The 23,371-nt window shown below is 46.9% G+C and overlaps 1 protein-coding gene across 1 annotated transcript in view; it reads right to left on the bottom strand.

Moving 5' to 3' along the window:
• LOC111980100 (noelin-2) overlaps positions 1–23,371 on the bottom strand; it is a 49,673-nt gene that overhangs the window by 25,201 nt on the left and 1,101 nt on the right. The window contains 2 exon segments of the mRNA XM_070449786.1: positions 2,778–2,913; positions 18,105–18,114. Of these exon segments, the coding sequence (XP_070305887.1) occupies positions 2,778–2,913; positions 18,105–18,114 (146 nt within the window).

The following is a 23,371-nucleotide window of genomic DNA, read 5'->3' on the forward strand; positions in this document are numbered from 1 at the left end:
GGCCGTCTGAGGTGAGATCAGGTCTAGCGCGTTTTAAAAGAGGATGTGATATTGGATGACAGAGTGGCTCCATTCAGCCCACCTCCTCCTCCTCCTCTGCCTAGGCTCGATGGTATGCTGGCGGGCGGCTCAGAGACAGAACCACTGACCCCAGGTGTCCTCATTTAGTCTGGCCTTTATTAGATAGGAGCGTAGTCCTTCACAGCTACTGTCTTACAAGTGCACACACACCATGCCCATACACACGTTTGTGCAGTCGTCAAAACGTGTGTGTGTGTGTGTGTGTTGTCAGTCAAAAACCTGAGTGAGGAGACACACAGCGTGAGAGGAAGGGAAAGATGGCTATCAGTGTGAATGAGATCAGGAATTCAGGTGTCTCATTGATCCACTGAGGCTTCCACAGCCATTCAGCATCTCAATTTACCTCTCCTCTTCTCAGCACCCTATCAATGTCCACCTTCCTATCTCTCTCTCTCCTCTCGCTCTCTCCCTCCCTCCCCTCTCCCTCTATCCTTTTTCCACCAATGGACTCCCTCACCAGCCCTAACTCAATACTGCCTCCTGCCAGGCTCCAGGCTACAGTGGTTCTAGTATGTAGAGCTGGAGATGTGTATATGAGAAGTCTCAGCAAGCCAAATATTAGCCACAATACAACCACTGAAACCTCTGTCTCTTTTGAGGGAGGAGGGAAGGAGGTGGAGAGACGGAGGGATGGGGTTGGATATGGAGAAGAGCTGTTATTCCCCTGACACATTTCTCCTCCTACACACTGACTGACTGACTGACCGACGCGCGTCTCAGCATCTATTGTCGATCGATGCAACTGCAGAACAGCAAGGTCAACAACCACCCGTCCCTCTCTCCGTCCTCTCTCCGTCCCTCTCTTTCTCTCTCTCTCTCACACCAGTGTGGCCTCTATCTGGCCGTGTTCTGCTCCTGAATACATAATATCCTACCTAACCACTGGCTCTCTTCTAGAGCTGAAAGGATCGGTTAGGTTGCACCTTGTGATTCACCTTGGCTTCTGATTTGCTGGGGTGCTTAAACCTATCAATCATTCCAGACTTACAGGAGAGTCTATGGAGTGTCTGTGTATGTTTGTGTATGTATGTTTGTGTATGTGTGTGTGTGTATGTGCATGTGTGTATGTTTGTGTATGTGTGTGGGGCGTAGAGAGTGGTTGGAGAATGCATTTGCATATTCAGTGCTCTGAGGCCACTGCCAAGCTATTCCAGCATCTCTCTACGTGTTTGAGGATATGTGTTTCCACAGCTTTGTTAGAGGCAGGCACAAAAACAGATGTGTGTGAATGAGTGCACGCTCTCATGTTTTTTTATGCAGGCATTTTTTGCAGGCATTCTATTTCATATGGACTGCTGTGCTGTAGAGTGATGAGTGTAGAGAGATGGAGTGTCTGAAGAGAGGTGTATGAGTGTATGAGTGAGATGTGGTGTGAGTGTAATGAGTGTAGAGAGGATGGTGTAGAGAGTGTGATGAGTGTATGAGAGATGATGTCGTAGAGAGTGTATGAGTGTATAGAGATGGTGTAGAGAGTGTATGAGTGTAGCGAGCTGGTGGTATGAGAGTGTATGTGTGGAGAAGAGATGATGTAGAGAGTGTATGTGTGGAGAGAGATGATGTAGAGAGTGTATGAGTGTAGAGAGATGGTGTAGAGAGTGTATGAGTGTGGAGAGATGGTGTAGAGAGTGTAATGATGTAGAGATGATGTGGAGTGGTATGATGGGAGAGATGGTGTAGAGAGTGTATGAGTGTAGAGAGGATGGTGTAGAGAGTGTATGAGTGTAGAGAGATGATGTAGAGAGGTATGAGTGGGAAGAGATGGTGTAGATGTATGAGTGTAGAGAGATGATGTAGAGTGTATGATGTAGAGAGATGGTGTAGAAGAGTTGTATGAGTGTAGAGAGATGATGTAGAGAGTGTATGAGTGTAGAGAGATGGTGTAGAGAGTGTATGAGTGTAGAGAGATGGTGTAGAGAGTGTAATGAGTGTAGAGAGATGATGTAGAGAGTGTATGAGTGTAGAGAGATGACGTAGAGAGTGTATGTGTGGAGAGAGACTGGTGTAGAGAGTGTATGAGTGTGGAGAGATGATGTAGAGAGTTGTATGAGTGTGGAGAGATGGTGTAGAGAGTGTATGAGTGTAGAGAGATATGTAGAGAGTGTATGAGTGTAGAGAGATGCGTAGAAAGTGTATGAGTGTGGAGAGATGGTGTAGAGAGTGTATGAGTGTAGAGAGATGGTGTAGAGAGTGTATGGGTGTAGAGAGTGTATGAGTGTGGAGAGATGGTGTGTTTGACTGTTTATTTAAACTGACATTGTGTGTGAACAGTTGGAGTGCAGCTGCAGCAGTAGGCTGGCTGCTCCATTTACTGATCTGGTTCATATTCTTTTTCTCCACTGCTTTTTCTTGACTCCAGTTGGAACCACGATACAAGGCGAAGGCTCAATGAATCCAATCTTCATGGGTACCTTTTTTCTCAATCGTTTTGACTAACCAAGTATTCTGACACACACTGTTTGCATGCATGACTGATCAAACCTCAGCGGGATAGAGTGAGTGTGACTGTCATAGTGGATGTCATAGTGACTGTCATAGTGGACTGTCATAGTGACTGTCATAATGTGACTGTTCATCTCTAAGAGTCTAATTGGTTTACAACAGAAGGAGCCAGGGTGTGGCTTCGTTTCTATGCCTGCGTCGTGTGTGATTGTACCAGACGTGGGTAACAAAATGTGTGAGTTGTTGACGGCTGTTACCTTCTCCATGAGCTGGCGGAGCTGCCGACTGCGTGGGTCTCGGTTACACATGTTCTGGGCCGGGGCCACCACTGTACAGATACACTTCCCATCTGCATCCTGAGCTGAACTGTAGATCTGCCAGCCTCTCCTCTGGCTAGAGATAGAGAGCCTGCACGGAGACACAGAGAGAGAGGGGGTGAGTTAGTGATAGAAAGAGAGGGGGGAGAGAGGGGAGGGGAGAGGAGGGGGATCGGATGAAAGCGACAAGAAAAGGAGGGAGATGGAGTCGGGGAGAGAGGGAGGGGTAGGGAGGGAGAATGCCGTAAAGAAAGGTAAGAAGGAGAAAGAGAGGATGTAGAGAGAGAACTAAATAATGGGGGGAAGAGAGAGCGGGGCTCACAAAGTAGAGAGAGGGAAGGAGGGATCAAAGGGCTGTGTGAGAGGAGAGGATCTAATAAGTTTGGACACAGAGAGGAAATAGAGCTGTATTGGGATCGATAGCGCTGCTCTTTACCAGAGCACCATTGAGGGGCTGAGAGGATGGATGTCTCTCTTAATAATCCAATCAGGAGAAGTAGTGTACACACACACACACATTGACATACTGTACAGAAACACACACACACTGACATACTGTACAGAAACACACACCCACGCCTGTAAGAGACACGTACACACACGCAAACATGGCTTTAGTACAACACACACGCATATGGACACAAACCCCCACACAGAATACAAAGTCAATTGTAATGAGAGAGAAGAGCAATGCAATTAAGGACACAAGCCCATCGAAAGTYGAGAGAAAGACAATCAGATTAGAATGGCTTGGGGGACAGACAGGAGGACTATGTGTTTGGAGTATAAAGTAGCAGCCACCCTGGGAGCCAATTCTCTCTCTCTCTCTCTCTCTCTCTCTCTCAATTTTAATGCATGTTATTCAAATAGGCAGTAATATTTTTATGTCACAGTGGCCTGTCTAGCCGGTTACTGTGAGCAATATTCCTGTCTGTGCTCTTTATTATTCCACCTTTACATCGTCAAGTTGCACAGAGTTTCCTGCAGCTCAAACTCTCTATTCTCTAGTCTGAGGCTAATCTCTCTCTCTCCATCTCTCTCGCTCTCTCCGTCTCTCTCCCTCTCTGCCCCCTCCCTCCCTCCTTCCCTTCCCTTCTATCTGTCGGCTGCCTAAATTAGAATTAGGGTGGAGTATGTGTGTGTCTGATCAGTCTGAGACACAGAGAAGAGAAGAGAGGGTTCTGGGGCATGACAGAACGTGGCAGGTCTTAACTGGCTCCTCAATCTCAACAACATTTAGTGGTTCAATCTCAGAACCATGAATCTGATTCTCTTCTTCATGCATGATCCTGTTTTATCTTCAAACCAGCTGCCTGTTTAGTGGGATAACAGTCCAGAGCATGAAAGAAAAGCACACTACTTACACTACATGAACAAAAGTATGTGGACACCTGCTCGCTGAACATCTCGTTCCAAAATCATGGGCATTCATATGGAGTTGGTGTCACGCCCTGACCTTAGTTTTCTATATTTTCTGTATTATTCTGGTCAGGTCAGGGTGTGACGAGGGTGGGTATAGGTGTGTTTGTCTTGTCTAGGGTTTTTAGTTTATCTATGGGGATTTTGTATGTCTAGGGAATGTAGGTTTATGGTGGCCTGAATTGGTTCCCAATCAGAGGCAGCTGTTTATCGCTGTCTCTGATTGGCGATRCTATTTAGGTTGRCATTTTCCATTTAGGTTTTGTGGGTAGTTGTCTATGTGTTGTTGCCTGTCAGCACATTGTTATTTATAGCTTCACGTTCGTTTTGTTGTTTTTGTTAGTTTGTTTAGTGGTTCATTCGTTTATTAAAAAATCCRGCTGCGCCTCGGTCTCCTCACTACGARGTTCGTGACAGTTGGTCCCCTGTTTGCTGCTATAACAGTCTCCACACTTCTGGGAAGGCTTTCCACTAGATGTTGGAACATTGCTACGGGGGGGGACTTGCTTCCATTCAGCCACAAGAGCATTYGTGAGGTCGGGCACTGATGTTGGGCGATTGGCCTGGCTCGCAGTCGCCGTTGCAATTCCTCCCAAAGGTGTTCGATGGGTTTGAGGTCAGGGCTGTGCAGGCAGTCAAGTTCTTCCACACCGATCTCAACAAATAATTTCTGTATGGAGCTCGCTTTGAGCACAGCGGAATTGTCATGCTGAAACAGGAAAGAGCCMTCCCAAACTTTTGCCATAACGTTGGAAGCACAGAATCGTCTAGAATGTAATTGTATGCTGTAGCGTTAAGATTTCCCTTCACTGGAACTAAGGTGCCTAGGCCGAACCATGAAAAACAGCCACAGACCATTAAACCTCCTCCACCAAACTTTACAGTTGGCACTATGTATTGGGGCAGGTAGCATTCTCCTGGCATTTGCCAAACCCAGATTRGTCTGTCGGACTGCCAGATGGTGAAGTGTGATTCATCACTCCAGAGAACGTGTTTTCGCCGCTCCAGAGTCCTGTGACGGCGAGCTTTACACCACTCCAGCTGACGCTTGGTATTGCACATGGTGATCTTAGGCTTGTGTGTGGCTGCTTGGCCATGGAAACCCATTTCATGAAGCTCCCGACCTAACAGTTATTGTGCTGATGTTGCATCCAGAGGCAGTTTGGAACTCAGTAATGAGTGTTGAAACCGAGGACATTTTTACCTGCTTCAGCACTTGGCGGCCCCGTTCTGTGAGCTTGTGTGGCCTACCACTTCGCAGCTGAGCCGTTGTTGCTCCTAGATGTTTCAACTTCACAATAACAGCACTTGACTGGGGCAGCACTAGCAGGGCTGAAATTTGACGAACTGACTTGTTGGAAAGGTGGCATCCTATGKAGGTGCCACGTTGAAAGTCACTGAGCTCTTCAGTAAGGCCATTCCACTGCCAATGTTTGTCTATGGAGATTGCATGGCTGTGTGCTCAATTTCATACACCTGTCAGCAACGGGTGTGGCTGAAATAGCCYAATCCACTAATTTGAAGGGGTGTCCACATACTGACTACACCGGCCACTAGAGTGCATCCTCCATCATGCGCAWGTTGATTTTGTCCATCCACACCAGACGCGATCATCACACACAGGCTGTTGAAACAACTATATTCATATGGGGGCGTGTCAAACACACATGAAACATTCATGGACATTTAGCTATCTTGCTGTTGCTAGCTAATTTGTCCTGGGAGACCTGCATTGCATTTGTTCCTTTTTTTGCAGGATCTTTGCAGGATTTTGACCCGCAGTCTTACAAAATCACGTTTCTTTACTCCGACTATTAACACTAGAAAAACTGGTCATCTAGCAATCCCGTTCTGAGCCGATGCTTTCTAACAGTTTAATAAATACATTTCGTTTACGCTATTGCCCCAAAAATTATCAAAATGATGCTCTTGGAGTTTTTTGTTAGTTATCTACGATTAATATCTCCTCGTTCATTGTTCAAATACCCACGTGGGGTTGGATGCTCCTGAACACCAATGAGTAGAATGGAGAGGCTGGACATTAAGTGTCTCAATTAGAACCAAGATCTAGTTTAGCGCTTGGCTACACAGACACTACGCATGTTCACGGGCCCGAGTGGTGTAGCTGAAATGACTGAATAACATGTGTACATTTATTTTGCAAGGCTTGCACACGCAACGTGGCCGGTGTGGTTTGGATGTTACTGATCCGTTCCTATTTCCAGTATTCCTCTGCCTAAATGTCAGATCAATTACAGGGCTGGGAATTGCCCGGGAACTCACGAAACGATATTATCGCGATACTTAGGTGCCGATACTATATATATTGTGATTCTCATGATTATATATGTATTGTGATTCTCATGATTATATATGTATTGCAATTTGATACTGTGATTTTATTGTGTTTCAATGTTCCAGACATATTGCTCACCATATGTCTTCTGCAGAGAGACAAGAGAAAACGAGTTTGGGTCAGTCATGGAAATAAAAGTGCAGTAAACAAAATTGGCTCTCTATTGGCTCCCTATTTAAATTGGCTCCCTATTTAAAAAGATGATGGAGAAATACTGGAGTTTGGTGCAGGTACAGCCAATTAGTGCAAAAATAATATTGCGATATTGTCAAAATGACACAATACAATATATTGTCTGAATAAATATCCCGATATGCAACTGTATCCATTTTCCCCCCCGTCACTAGTCATTAACACTYCAAAGCAATGTTTCCCTCACTAAAAATATATTTAAAGTAGGCCAATACTAACAAGCAAATATCTCGATATGAAACTATATCCGTTTTTTCCCCGTCACTAGTCATTAYCACTACAAAGCAATATGCAAAACATTAGGCGCAGTAATATTACACYCAGCACATGATGCAGCCTACCATACATGCTCCAGCTGCATATAATCAGCCTAATGATCATGAAACGAATATGCAAAACATCTGGTGCAGCAGCACATTTACAACACATGCTCCACCATTGCCCTCATCTCCTCTTATCTTCACATCTTCACACATACGGTGACTGTGTTCTCCAGCCAATTCACTGGTGCTGAGAAGGTTCACGCAGAGAGAGAGACATCACCTGTTCATTAATGTTTCATAACAKTGACTTTTAAATGAAGAGCTTTTTAAAATCAGACCCAATTTCATTACCACCCACCTATTGCTTCTGGAAGTCATTTCCCTCATCTCCCTGTAATGGCAGAGGAGGGAGCAGGTGGCTGCAGGGGGAGCAGAGGAGAGGAGGAAACTGGGGGTAGAGGTGCAGCTGCGCTAATTTGTCTCGCAGCTTCAGGAGCGCAGATACTGTTGATATACGTGTATATACACACACACACACGCACGCACGCACGCACGCACGCCGCAACGCGCACGCACGCACGCACACGCGCACGCACGCACAGCACGCACGCACGCACGCACGCAAAAAAACGCAAACGCAAGACAAACAACCACAAACACACACACAACCACAAAAAACACACAACACACACACACACACACACACACACACACACACACACACAGGAGCTGCAGATCTATACCCATGTAAACATCAGCCACCATAAGCAGCAGTAGTGGTGTGTAGGAGTCTGATCAAAGTGAGTTGACATTTTGTTACGCAACACCCACTTATTTATGTAAATATGATTGTTATTAAATTCCCTCTCCCGGGACGAGAACAGGCATATTTACAATGGTTCATCTAGCATCTGTACACACAGTACGCGCTCGCACCATGCATGTATGCTCCCAGCCTCTCATTAGCATTTTAACAGCAATCTCCTGAGCATCAAGGGAAAAGCTATAAGCTTCAAATGCCAAGCTTGAATAGTATCTGACTGACTGAGACAGACAGACAGGGAGGTGAATGGAGAACTGTGTATGTAGTACAASATGTATGTTAACTTAGTCTTTATGATAAAGAGCTCTTTTAATTCTTTGTGGCCATCACTGAGCTTATTCATCTACTGAACATTCAGCAAGGTTTTAAAGAGGCAGCAAAGCAAGTCCTGACTATAATCCTGTTCTCCCACAGTCGACACAGTCACAGACAGATCCAGACGGCTGTTTGAGGAGAGGAGAGAGGTGCTGCTGGTGTCCCAGAAATGGCTCCATTTCTGCAGATGAACTGCAGATGACATAGAAAATGTAAAGCGGCAGATTTGGGGATGTCACAGCCAATGCTGCCATGCGAAAGCCCATTAAGGAGATGACAGCGGTAATAAAAACAARGGGGGATGGGGGATTACAAATCAAATGGGGCTTAGTCACTAAAATGAAAATTACYTTGCTCTTAAGACGTCTGACCTGCCCCCTCCACATGAATCATCACTAGGATCTCTCCTCTCTCCCCGGGCATCTCTATCAGACCTGGGTTCAAATAGTATTTGTTTTCTTTTGAATGCTTGAACGGTGCTTGATTAAGCTCGTCTGGCATAATGGAACCAATGGAGAAAACCCAAAAGTGCAAATCCCACCCATCTGGCACTCCAGACAGGCTCAATTAAATACTCTAAGTATTTGAAAGGTAACCAATACTATTTGAACCCAGGTCTGCCACAGCACACCACCCCCACCACCAGCCATCCTGCCATCCTGCCATGCTAGATTGACAGAGAGATACTTAGACAGAGAGTGAAGGAGGTAGAGAGGGACATGCGGTTAAAGAAAGGCTGACAGAGAAAATAGGAAAGGCTGACAGAGAAAATAGGAAAAGGGTCTAATTTCAGTGAGAGGGAAGCAATTTCCTCTAGCTGCTGAGCCGGTAGCTTGTCTCTGTCTCTATCTCTGTCTCTATCTCTGCACAGTCAGAAGAGTGAGTGACACATTCAGTACCATACCTGCTGGAGGTGGGGAAGAGGAGAGGTGAGATGAGGAGAGGTGAGATGAGGAGAGGTGAAATGAGGAGAGGTGAGATGAGGAGAGGTGAAATGAGGAGAGGTGAGTTGAGGTGAGATGAGGGGAGAAGGCTGAATTCTTTGTGGCCATCACTGAGCTCACTCATCATTGAACTATGGGTGATTGTGTTTCTTTATAACCTCTAAACATTGTCCTAAAGAGAAACAGTTAGCTGAGTTTAGATTGAGATTGAACGCTAGGAGCTGAGTGGATAAACAGATGAGTGATAAATGCTCAGACAAGTGATCAATGGTCAGGTGAATGACCAATGGGGAGATAGGTAATCAATGGCCAAATAAGTAACCAATGATCAATCTTTGATCACAGACTGACCAATGACCATAAAGACTGATAAATTGAGAGCTCAACACACCTGTGGGTGATGTCACAGTGTCTCTATCGTGGTGACCCAATCTCCTGCAGTACCACCACCCTGCCACTGGCATCTCTACCTCCTCAAACATCTACTATAACTCAACAGCTATCCACCGCCTCACCCATCAGCTCACAGCCAGCCTCATTACAAGTCGAGCCCCAATGAACTAACTACAGTGGGGATTAACTAATTAGGTGTTCGCGGCTGGGCTACACTGCGGGCTCAAGCCTGCAGYATTGACTTCCTCCAGTGTTTCATTAGGCCGACCCTGGAGCGGAGCAGAGCGCTGTAAAACCGGGATAAATTAGATTATAAATCTACAGCTCCCCACTTTATAAGCGTGACGGGAAGTCTATTACAACTTTCATAAGCAGAGAGAGAGAGGGGGAGGAAGAGAGAGATTGTGTCTGAGAGAAGGGCAAGAGGGGATAAAAAGGGGTCTGAGAGAGGAAGATGAAGAAGAGAGACAGCGAGTCAGAGAGGGAGATGAAGGACAGATGAAAGAGAGAATAGGGGTCTCCAAGCCTGGAGTACAGTAGCATTCTATTTGAGGGAAAGTGAGCAGTGAGTGTGTCTCTCTGCAACGTGATGTAGCCTGCTTGGTGTTTCCGTCTTTAGCCGCTGCCTGCCCAGCGATGCCCACAGCCAGGCAGGAAACATCTGTCTCTATCTGCTGGGTTACAAACACTCCAGCTCCACTCCGTTATGCATAATTATGTCATGGCCAAAAGATCAACTGAACCTCTCAATCATTACCGGGCCTGCCATGATGAGCTAGTACACACACACACACACACACACACACACACACACACACCTGAAATGAGCAGTAGTCCCACAACCCCTGAATGCACACAGGCCAGCTGCTGGTCTTAAATATAACTCAATGAAGAATCACACAATCACAGCAACACAGCAGCAGCAGGGCCCCTGGTCTCCCCATGCAGTCCAGAGTAAAACAGATTACCACAATCAGCACAGCATGGCTACTGGTCAATAATATGACTCATAAACTCATCACTCTCTTCTCTCCCTCCTCCCCCGGTCCCTCTTTAAAGGTCCCTATTGCTTCTACTCTCTATCCGTATGTGCCTCTTGTGCCGATYGATCTCCCTCCCGCTCTCTTTCTCTTGCTCCTGTCACGTACTGCTCTTCTCAGTGGAAGGGCCTGAAGTGCTATTATGGCACAACCATACAAAGTCCTAGTGAGGAACATGGGCCAACTTTACATCCTGTGTTAGTGATCTCCTTCTGAAATGAACACCATTGGTAAAGTAAGGACAGGAAGGGAATACAATGAATAAAAACAATGCTCCCTTCACAGAACAGCGCAAACTGGCTCTAACCAGAATAGAAAGAGGAGTGGGAGGCCCCGGTGCACAACTGAGCAAGAGGACAAGTACATTAGAGTGTCTAGTTTGAGAAACAGACGCCTCACAAGTCCTCAACTGGCAGCTTCATTAAATAGTACCTGCAAAAAAACAGTCTCAAAGTCAACAGTGAAGAGGCGACTCCGGGATGCTGGCCTTCTAGGCAGAGTTCCTCTGTCCAGTGTCTGTGTTCTTTTGCCCATCTTAATCTTTTATTTTTATTGGCCAGTCTGAGATATGGCTTTTTTTTTCCAACTCTGCCTCTAGAAGGCCAGCATCTCGGAGTCGCCTCTTCACTGTTGATACTAAGACTGGTGTTTTGCGGGTATTTCAGCTAGACAGATCTTCCAAAGGTGGGGGAGTGGTAATCTTTACCAAGGATCACCTTCAGTGCTCGGTTGTCTCCACCAAGTCTGTCCCCAAACAATTTGATTTACTGGTTTTAAGCATTAAACTTTCAAATAGCTCTTTGTTGACTGTTGCTGGATGTTATCGTCCTCCATCAGCACCGGCCTGTACCCTACCTGCCCTAAGCTCTCTCCTGGCCCCTTACACTAAGTCTGAATTTGTCTTGCTAGGTGACCTAAACTGGGACATGCTTAAACCACCCGACCAAGTCCTAAAGCAATGGGACTCCCTAAATCTTTCTCAGATTATTACCAATCCCACAAGGTATGACTCCAAACACACAGAAAAGGCTACTCTCCTCGATGTTGTCTGTAATGACCCTAGTTATCACTGTTTTACAGCCTGTGTTCATAATGGCTGCTTAGTGAAATGACCTGTTCTGATTTGTCATAGACGCTTGCTAAAAAACTTTAATTAGCAAGCTTTCCTTCATGAACTGGCCTCTATAAAATGGTATAGAATCAACTTGATCCCCTCTGCCCGAAGACGCTTAGACCTTTTTTGATATTTTCTGTGGTATTGTTAACAAACAAGCCCCCATAAAGAAAATGAGAATTAAAAAGAGCACCTGGTTCAACTGTGATTTTGCAGAGTTACTCCACCTCAAGTATTGCATTTGACGAAAGGCTCAGCACACGCATACTCAGGCTGACTGGCTCTCGTTCAGGCAAATGAGAAATAAGTGCACTCAGGCTATCCGGAAGGCCAAAGTTAGTTACTTTAAGGAGCAATTCTCCCCTCTGTGGGTCTAACCCCAAGAAGTTRTGGAAAACGGTTAAAGACCTGAAGAATAAACCCTCCTGCTCACAGCTGCCCATGTCCCTTAAAGTTGATGATGTGGTTGTTACTGACAAGAAGCAGATGGCTGAGCTCTTTAATCACCACTTCATTAAGTCAGGATTCCTATATGCCTCCTTGCCCGTCCAACATTTCCTCATCTCCCACCCCTTCTAATGCGACTATCCCCAATGCCTCTCCCTCTTTCCCCCCTGCCCAACTACAAAGTTTCTCCCTGCAGGCAGTCACTGAGTCCGAGGTGCTAAAGGAGCTCCTTAAACTTGACCCCAAAAAAACATCTAGTTCAGATGGCTTAGACCTTTTCTTCTTTAAGGTTGCTGCCTCTATCATCGCCAAGCCTGTCTCTCCTTTCTGGGAAGGTTCCCATTGCTTGGATGGTAGCCACGGTTTGTCCTTTATTGAAAGGGGAGATCAAGCTGATCCTAACTGTTATAGGCATATTTCTATTTTACCCTGTTTATCAAAAGTGTTGGAAAAACTTGTCAATAATCAACTGACTGGCTTGTCTATAGTATTCTCTCGGGTATGCAATGTGGTGCTGCTATTTTTATTGACTTGGCCAAAGCTTTTGATACGGTAGACCATTCCATTCTTGTAGGCCGGCTAAGGAGTATTGGTGTCTCTGAGGGGTCTTTGGCCTGGTTTGTTAATTACCTCTCTCAAAGAGTGCAGTGCATAAAGCCAGAAAATCTGCTGTCTCAGCCACTGCCTGTCACCAAGGGAATACCCCAAGGCTCGATCCTAGGCCCCAAGCTCTTCTCAATTTACATCAACAACATAGCTCAGGCAGTAGGAAGCTCTCTCATCCATTTATATGAAGATGATACAGTCTTATACTTAGCTGGCCCCTCCCTGGAATTTGTGTTAAACGCTCTACAACAAAGCTTTCTTAGTGTCCAACAAGCTTTCTCTACCCTAAACCTTGTTCTGAACACCTCCAAAACAAAGGTAATGTGGTTTGGTAAGAAGAATGCACCTCTCCCCACAGGTGTGATTACTACCTCTGAGGGATTAGAGCTTGAGGTAGTCACCTCATACAAGTACTTGGGAGTATGGTTAGACGGTGCACTGTCCTTCTCTCAGCACATATCAAAGCTGCAGGCTAAAGTTAAATCTAGACTTGGTTTCCTCTATCGTAATCGCTCCTCTTTCACCCCAGCTGCCAAACCAACTCTGATTCAGATMYCCATCCTACCCKTGCTAGATTATGGAGACATCATTTATAGATCGGCAGGTAAGGGCGCTCTAGAGCGGCTAGATGTTCTTTACCATTCGGCCATCAGATTTGCCAACAATGCTCCTTATAGGACACATCACTGCACTCTATACTCCCCTATAAACTCGTCATCTCTGTATACCCGTCTCAAGACCCACTGGTTGATGCTTATTTATAAAACCCTCTTTGGCCTCACTCCCCCCTATCTGAGATATCTACTGCAGCCCTCAGCCTCCACATACAACACCCGTTCTGCCAGTCACATTCTGTTAAAGGTCCCTAAAGCACACACATCCCTGGGTCGCTCCTCTTTTCAGTTTGCTGCAGCTAGCGACTGGAACGAGCTGCAACAAACACTCAAACTGAACAGTTTTCTCAATCTCTTCATTCAAAGACTCAATCATGGACACTCTTACTGACAGTTGTGGCTGCTTTGTGTGATGTATTGTTGTCTCTAGCTTCTTGCCTTTTGTGCTGTTGTCTGTGCCATGTTTTGTGCTGTTACCATGTTGTGTTGCTACCATGTTGTTGTTATATTGTGTTGCTACCATGTTGTGTTGTCATGTGTTGCTGCCTTGCTATGTGGTTGTCTTAGGTCTCTCTTTATGTAGTGTTGTGTTGTCATGATGTGTGTTTTGTRCTATATTTATATTGTATTTATTTTTWATTTTTAATCCCAGCCCCTGTCCCCGCAGGAGGCCTTTTGGTAGACCATCAWTGTAAATAAGAATTTGTTTTTAACTGACTTAAATAAATAAAACAATGAAATAAATAAAAGTAATGATGGACTGTCGTTTCTCTTTGCTTATTTGAACTGTTCTTGCCATAATATGGACTTGGTCTTTTACCAAATAGGGCTATCTTCTGTATAGCACCCCTACCTTGTGACAACACAACTGATTGGCTCAAACGCATTAAGAAGGAAAGAAATTCCACAATTTAACTAGGCACACCTGTTAATTGAAATGCATTCTAGGTGACGGCCTCATGAAGCTGGTTGAGAATGTAAGGGAAGAATTTCCACGACAAGAGAATGCCAAGAATGTGCAAAGGTGTCATCAAAGCAAAGGTTGGCTACTTTGAAGAATCTCTGATTTGTTTACACTTTTATGGTTACTACATGATTTCATGTGTTATTTCATAGTTTTGATGTCTTCACTATTATTCTACAATGTAGAAAGTAGTCAAAATAAAGAAAAAACCTTGAATGAGTAGGTGTGTCTGTCACGCCCTGGCCTTAGTATTCTTTGTTTTCTTTATTATTTTGGTTAGGTCAGGGTGTGACATGGGGAATGTATGTGGTTTTTGTAGTGTCTAGGGTGGTTGTAAGCTTTAGGGGGTTTATTAGAGTAGTTGGGTTTATGTTTAGTATAGTAGTCTAGCTGTGTCTATGGTTGAGTGTAGGTATCTAGGAAAGTCTATGGTTGCCTGAATTGGGTCTCAATTAGAGACAGCTGGTTATTGTTGTCTCTGATTGGGAGCCATATTTAAGGCAACCATAGGCTTTAGCTGGTTGTGGGGAATTGTCTATGTTGAACGTTTGTAGCCTGTGTGTGTGCACTACGTTTATAGCTTCACGGTCGTTTGTTGTTTTTGTATAGTTTGTAATAGTGTTTCGTTTCATGTTCATCTTCGTAGTAAAAATAAAAGAAGATGGCTTATTTTCCACATAGCTGCGTTTTGTCCGTCCTCTCCTCCACACGGATACGTGACAGAATTCCCCACCAACATCGGATCAAGCAGCGTGTGCAAACAACAACAGGACCCACCTACACAGGACTATTGGAATTGGGAGGAAATTCTGGACTGCGAAGTACCAGGAGAATATAACGCCCCAAAGCTGAGCTGAGGCAGCGAAAGCAGAGAGGCGGAGATGAGGAGGCAGCAAGGAAACAAGGCTGGAAGCCGTAAGTCAAACCCAAAAATTTCTTGGGGGGGGTCTCGGGTAGTTTAGTTGGGTCAGTCGGGAGACGTGAGCCAACTCCTCCTGCTTACCGTAAGGAGCCGGTGAGGCGGATTTGGAGGTGAGTGACGCAGAGACAGTAAAGGAGTTAATGGAGAAATTGGAGGAGAGAGTTAGAGGGATGTACTGGTTTGGTGCATGAGGCACGGCATTCGTCCGAATGAGCGTGTTGGTGAGTTAATGTCACCGGAACAGCTCTCCATACTCTCCTGAGGAGCGTGCTAGCCGTCTGGTTAAGACAGTGCCTACAGCACGCACAAAGCCTCCTGTGGTCTCCAGAGTCCTGTGCGTCCTGTTTACTGCTCCTCGCACTAGCCCTGTGGTGTGTATTCCCAGCCAGTACCACCAGTGCTGACACCACGCACCAGGCCTTCCAGTGCTGTCTCCAGAGCCCTGTTCCTCCTCCACGCACCTCCCTCGGGTGCGTGTCTCCAGCCCAGTGCCTCCAGTCCCGGCACCAACGCACCAAGCCTCCTGTGCGTCTCCAGAGCCCTGTACGCACTGATCCTTCTCCCCCGCACTCGTCCTGGGGTGCGTGCCTCAGCCCGGTACCACCAGTTCCGGTACCACGCACCAGTCCTATAGTGCGCCTTGAGAACTCAGTGTGCCCTGTCCTCGCTCCCCGCACTAGCCTTGAGGTGCGTGTCTCCAGTCCGGTACCAACCAGTTCCGTACCACGCACCAAGCCTCATGTGCGTCTCCAGAGCCCTGTACGCACTGTTCTTCTCCCCGTAGTCGCCCTGTTGTGCGTGTCCTCAGCCCGGTACCACCAGTGCCGGTACCACACATCAGGCCTATAGTACGCTGAGAGTCCAGTGTGCCCTGTTGTTCCCCGCACTAGCCTGAAGGTGCGTGTACTTAGCCCGGTACCTCCAGTTCCGGCACCACGCACCAGGCCTACAGTGCGTCTCAGCCGGCCAGAGTCTGCCGTCTGCCCAACGGCGCCTGAACTGCCGTCTGCCAACGCCCTGAACTGCCGACTGCCAAGCGGCGCCTGAACTGCCCGTCTGCCAAGCGGCGCCTGAACTGCCCGTCTGCCAAGGCGGCGTCCGTGAACTGCCCGTCGCCAAGCGCCGCATGAACTGCCCGTCTGTATTGAGCCTTCAAAGCCCCCGCCTGCCATGAGCCTGCAAAGCCGCCCGTCTGCCATGAGCCTGCAAGCGCCCGTCGCCATGAGCCGCTAGAGCCGTCCGCCAGACAGGAGCCGCTAGAGCCGTCCGCCAGACAGGAGACCGCTAGAGCCGTCCGCCAGACAGGAGCAGCCAGAGCCTTCGCGACCAGACCGCAGGCCAGAGCCTTCCGCCAGAGACCGGAGCAGCACAGAGCCCTTCCGCCAGACCGGAGCAGCCAGAGCCTTCCCGCAAGACCGGAGCAGCCAGAGCCTTCCGCCAGACCGGAGCACAGAGCCTTCCGCCAGAACCGGACAGCCAAGCCAGAGCCTTCCGCCAGACCCAGAAGCAGCAGAGCAGCCTTCCGCCAGATCCCGGAGCAGCCAGAGCCTTCCGCCAGAGACCGGATCAGCCAGAGCCTTCCGCTCAGCCAGAGCCATGACCAGCCAGAGCCGTCAGCGAGCCATGACCAGCCAGAGCCGTCAAGCGAGCCAATGACCGCCAGACCCAGCGAGCATGACCAGCCAAGCCGTCAGCGAGCCATGACCAGCCAGAAAAGCCGTCAGCGAGCCCATGACCACCAGAGCCGTCAGCGAGCCATGACCAGCCAGAGCCGTCAGCGAGCCATGACCAGCCAGAGCGTCAGCGAGCATGACCAGCCAGAGCCGTCAGCGAGCCATGACAGCCAGAGCCGTCAGCGACCATGACCAGCCAGAGCCGTCAGCGAGCCCATGACCAGCCAGATCACGTCAGCAGCCAGGACCGCAGCGAGCCAGGTCCGCCAGCGACCAGGATCCCCAGCCAGCCAGATCCGCCAGCCAGTCCGGAGCTGCCCCTTATCCTGGTGCTGCCCCTTATCCTGGTGCTGCCCCTTATCCTGGCTGCCCCTTATCCGGTGCTGCCCCTTATCCCGTGCTGCTGCCCCTAGTCCGGTGCTGCCCCTTAGTCCGGTGCTGCCCTTAGTCCCGGTGCTGCCCCTTAGTCCGGTGCTGCCTTAGTCGTCCGGTGCTGCCCCTTAGTCAGGTGGGTTAATTTGGAGGGTGGCCATTTGAGGAGGCTACGAAAGCGGGTAGTGACTATGGTGGGGTGGGGACCACGACCAGTCCGGAGCCGCCGCCGTGGACGGACGCCCACCCAGACCCTCCCTAGACTTTTGTGCTGGTGCGCCCGGAGTCGCACCTTAAGGGGGGTTATGTCACGCCCTGGCCTTAGTATCCTTTGTTTTCTTTATTATTTTGGTTAGGTCAGGGTGTGACATGGGAATGTATGTGGTTTTTGTAGTGTCTAGGGTGGTTGTAAGGTTTAGGGGGTTATTAGAGTAGTTGGGTTTATGTTTAGTATAGTAGTCTAGCTGTGTCTATGGTTGTGTAGGTATCTAGGAAAGTCTATGGTTGCCTGAATTGGGTCTCAATTAGAGACAGCTGTTATTGTTGTCTCTGATTGGGAGCCATATTTAAGGCAACCATAGGCTTTAGCTGGTTGTGGGGAATTGTCTATGTTGAACGTTTGTAGCCGTGTGTGTGCACTACGTTTATAGCTTCACGGTCGTTGTTGTTTTTGTATAGTTTGTAATAGTGTTTCGTTCATGTTCATCTTCGTAGTAAAAATAAAAGAAGATGGCTTATTTTCCACATAGCTACGTTTTGTCCGTCTCTCCTCCACACGATCGTGACAGTGTCCAAACTTTTGACTAGAACCCTGTATATACTATATTTACCTGAGTGTACCAAAACATTAGGGATCAAGCTCTTTCCATGACATACTGTAGACTGACCACGTGCATCCAAAGCTATCATCCTGTATTGATGTCACTTGTTAAATCCACTTCATCAGTGTAGACGAAGGGAGGAGACCGGTTAAAGAAGGAATTTTAAGCCTTGAGACAATTGAAGACAGGTTGTGTATGTGTGCCATTCAGTGGGTGAATTGGGTAAAGACAAAAGATTTCAGTGCCTTTGAACGGGTATGGTAGTATCTGCCAGGCGCACTGGTTTGAGTGTGGCAAGAGCTGCAAACGCTGCGGGTATTTCACGGTCAACAGTTTCCGTGTGTATCAAGAATGGTCCATCACCCAAAGGACATCCAGCCAACTTGACACAACGTGGGATGAATTGGAGTCACATGGGCCAGCATCCCTGTGGAACGCTTTCGACACCTTGTAGAGTCCCATGCCCCGACGATGAGGCTGTTCTGAGGGCAAAAGGTGTGCAACTCAATATAGGAAGGTGTTCTCCATGTTTTGTACATTCAGTGTATACAGTTGAAGTTTACATACACCTTAGCCAAATACATTTAAACTCAGTTTTTCACAATCCTGACATTTAATCAGAGTAAAATTCAGAATAATTTTTAGAGAGAATGATTTAAGCTTTTATTTCTTTCATCACATTCCCAGTGGTCAGAAGTTTCATACACTCAATTAGTATATTGGTAGAATTGCCTTTAAGTTGTTTAACGTGGGTCAAACGTTTCGGGTAGCTTCCACAAGCTTCCCACAATAAGTTGGGTGAATTTTGGCCCATTCCTCCTTACAGAGCTGGTGTAAACTGAGTCAGTTTGTAGGGCCTCCTTCCGCACACGCTTTTTCAGTTCTGCCCACACATTTTCTATAGGATTGAGTCAGGGCTTTGTAATGGCCACTCCAAATCCTTGACTTTGTTGTCCTTAAAGCCGTTTGCCACAACTTTGGAAGTATGCTTGGGGTCATTGTCCATTTGGAAGACCCATTTGCGACAAGGTTTAACTTCCTGACTGATGTCTTGAGATGTTGCTTCAATATATCCACAATCTCACCATCTATTTTGTGAAGTGCACCAGTCCCTCCTACAGCAAAGCACCCCCACAACATGATGCTCCACCCCCGTGCTTCATGGTTGGGATGGTGTTTTACTGTGGATATAATTTCTTTTGTACCTGTTTCCTCCAGCATCTTCACAAGGTCCTTTGCTGTTGTTCTGGGATTGATTTGCACTTTTCACACACAAAGTACGTTCATCTCTAGGAGACAGAGCACGTCCCTTCCTGAGCGGTATGACGACTGCATGGTCCCATGGTGTTATACTTGCATACTATTGTTAGTAAGATGAACGTGGTACCTTCAGGTGTTTGGAAATTGCTCCCAAGGATGAACCAGACTTATGGAGGTCTACAATTTTTAATCTGAGGTCTTGGCTGATTTCTTTTGATTCCACATGATGTCAAAGCAAAAACAACACAGAGTTTGAAGGTAGTTAAATAATCCAGGTACACCTCCAATTGAATCAAATTATGTCAATTAGCCTATCAGAAACTTCTAAAGCCATGAACATAATTTTTCTTAGAATTTTCCAAGCTGTTTAAAGGCACAGTCAACTTAGTGTATGTAAACTTCTGACCCACTGGAATTGTGAACAGTGAATTATAAAGTGAAATAATCTGTCTGTAAACAATTGTTGGAAAAATGACTTGTGTCATGTACAAAGTAGATGTCCTAACCAACTTGCCAAAACAATAGCTTGTTAACAAGAAATTTGTGGAGTGGTTGAAAAACGAGTTTAAGGACTCCAACCTAGTGTATTAAACTTCCGACTTCAACTGTATGTGTGTGTGTTTGCAGTCAGGATGATTGGGGAATGTGTCCAGTAGAGCATCTCAACAGTGATCTATCTATCTGATGTATATCTATATCTTCTAACTCCATGCTATATCATACCTCATATATATTCATCATAGAGATATAAATATTCATTCATACAGAGGATCTAAGAGCTTCAAATAACAAGAGAAGAGGTTCTACCATCAAACATAAAATAATGTATGAATATGGATAAAGACCACGAGCGACTTTAATCTGAGTTGGCTTTTATCTGCCGTCATAAATCAATCATGAGTCAGATTTATTAGATTGGCCTTGGACGTGATAAAGTTTACAGTCATGGACACCATGCAGCCAGACTAGCGTAGTGACCCTAATCTGAGTGCAGGCTCTCTCTCTTTGTGTGGGACCATTGTTTTGTTCCTTCTTCAGCCTTCTGCCTGGCTGGGTTATTATTAATACAAGGATCAAAGTGACAACAGCACTGTGTGGAGTGTGTTTCTGACAGACTGCCACACACACACACTTATTTTATTTGATAGGTAATAGAGTACTGCCATACCGTCTGGTGTCAAGGTTGTGTCTTGTTTTATTGGATTATTCACGGTGTGGTTTTGCACTACCCAGGCTAGCCATACCCAGGCTAGCCATACCAGGCTAGCATACCAGGCTACCTACCCAGGCTACCATACCAGGCTACCATACCCAGGCTAGCCATACCCAGGTAACCATACCCACAGGCTAGCCATACCCAGGCTAACCATACCCAGGCCAGTCAATACCCAGGCCTAACCATACCCAGGCTAGTCATACCCAGGCTAACCATACCCAGGCTAACCATACCCAGGCTAAGTCATACCCAGGCTAGTCATACCCAGGCTACCCATACCCAGGCTAACCATACCCAGGCAGTCATACCCAGGCTAACCATCCCAGGCTAAACCATACCCAGGCTAGTCATACCCAGGCTAACCATACCCAGGCTAACCATACCCATGCTAACCATACCCAGGCTAGTCATACCCAGGCTAACCATACCCAGGCTAAACCATACCCAGGCCAGTCATACCCAGGCTAACCATACCCAGGCTAGCATACCCAGGTAGTCATACCAGGCTAACCATACCCAGGCTAACCATACCCAGGCTAACCATACCCAGGCTAACCATACCCAGCTAGTCATACCCAGGCTAACCATACCCAGGCTAACCATACCCAGGCTAGTCATACCAGGCTAACCATACCCAGGCTAACGTCATACCCAGAGCAAACATACCCAGGCTACCATACCCAGGCTAACCATACCCAGGCTAACCATACCCAGGCTAACCTACCCAGGCTAGTCATACCAGGCTAACCATACCAGGCTAGCCATACCCAGGCTAACCATACCCAGGCTAGTCATACCCAGGCTAGCCATACCCAGGCTAACCATACCCAGGCTAGTCATACCCAGGCTAACCATACCCAGGCCAGTCATACCCAGGCTAACCATACCCAGGCCAGTCATACCCAGGCTAGTCATGTTGGACTCAGGCACGTGTTGCTCAGTCGTTTTGAAGAACTCACTATGGTGAACTTCTTTAGATGCTGAGTGCAGTGAGTGCAAAATACGAAAATGTTTTTGATGGAAGCCTTCGATGTTGCTTTGAGAGTGATGAAAAATAAGGAGCAACACAAATTGGCGCTTTGTTGAACCAGAACAACCATGGAAGCAGAACGGATCTCAAAGCCCCTCCAGACCATGGCTCTGTTTCAATAGCCACACTACTATCAATACTACCATACCATCTACTTCAAATGATGTCATGTATTGGCCATGAATTCTAAGTGGGATGCTGGTATGGACATTGGGACCACAGGAGGTTGGTGGCACCTTAATTGGGTAGGATGGTCTTGAGGTAATGGCTGGAGCGGATTAGGTGGAATGGTATCAAATACATCAAACATGGTTTCCATGTGTTGATGCCATTCCTTTTGCTCCGTTCTAGCCATTATTATGAGCTGTCCTCCAATCAGCAGCCAGGTCCTGCAGTCCATGTCCACTGGAGAAGAAGTCCACTTAGACCACACCCACCCAGGCAGGAAGCAGAACCACTCCTGTACTACTCATTCAGGGACATTATGGGAATGTCATCATTCCTAGTTCCTCAAAAGCTAAAGCTCTGAAAAACACACAGATCAGACACAAGCTATATTGATTGAACTGAAGAGAAATATCTGTCTTGAGCTGCGCTTGTAGAATAGATAAATACATCTCAGGAATGTTTTTAGACCTCTCTCTACAAGGTCAACACCTTCATAGAGCTCAGCCTCAACCGTGAAAACATAAACAATGTTTCCTCCAGTGAGCCGTTGAGACAGTTATTACAGCTGGGTGCCTCAGTGCAATAAAGTGGTATTTGTTGGTGCAGCAGGCTTTTATGATAAGACTGGACTGATTGAGGATAGGGCTCTGTGATAGAGGAAAGATGGGAAGATAGAGTCATAATTCTCTGGACAGATGGACCCCAGCTCCTGAGACCATTGGGAGAATTGACCAATAAATACACACCTGTAAGTGCACACACACACACACACACACACACACAACACACACACACACACACACACACACACACACACAACACACACACACACACACACACACACACACACACACACACACACAACAACACACACCACACACAAACTAAGGAAGGCAGTCAATGAGGCAGGCATGTGGTATCGCGCACACAAACACACACACACACGGACAGAGCTGGACACACACAGATGGACAGTGCTGGACACACACACGGACAGAGCTGGACAACACACACACACAGACAGAGCTGGACACACACAGATGGACAGTGCTGGACACACACACACAGACAGAGCTGGACACACACACACAGATGGACAGTGCTGGACACACACACACATGGACAGAGCTGGACACACACATTTCATCAGGGCTGGAGTTTAAATAAGGGAGCAGATGCCATGAAAATAGACCCAGGAAAGAACCAAAGGCTATCACTCACTACTAATGATCCTGAACATGACAGATGCATTCCTCTGCCTGACACTTCTCAACACCTCTCATCTCATCCATATGGAGCATCCATATGCACAGTCACACCACACATACATCACAGTGTACACACYTGTACATCCACAACAAGCTACACAAACCTTCACATTTCAATCTCTTAACACGCTCCTCACATGAAACCCAACATAATGTACCTCTCAAGGAGATACCACATTTGAAGGTCCCTGCTTGGATTTTGAACTCATACACCTATATACATAGTCGYTCCATTTTGACACAGGGGACGAAGGAAAGAGAGATGGGGGAACGAGATACGCATCCAACTGGAATAGGGTGTGTAGGAGCCCAAA

Source organism: Salvelinus sp. IW2-2015, linkage group LG20, assembly GCF_002910315.2.
Source record: "Salvelinus sp. IW2-2015 linkage group LG20, ASM291031v2, whole genome shotgun sequence".
In the NCBI taxonomy this organism is placed as follows: domain Eukaryota; kingdom Metazoa; phylum Chordata; class Actinopteri; order Salmoniformes; family Salmonidae; genus Salvelinus; species Salvelinus sp. IW2-2015.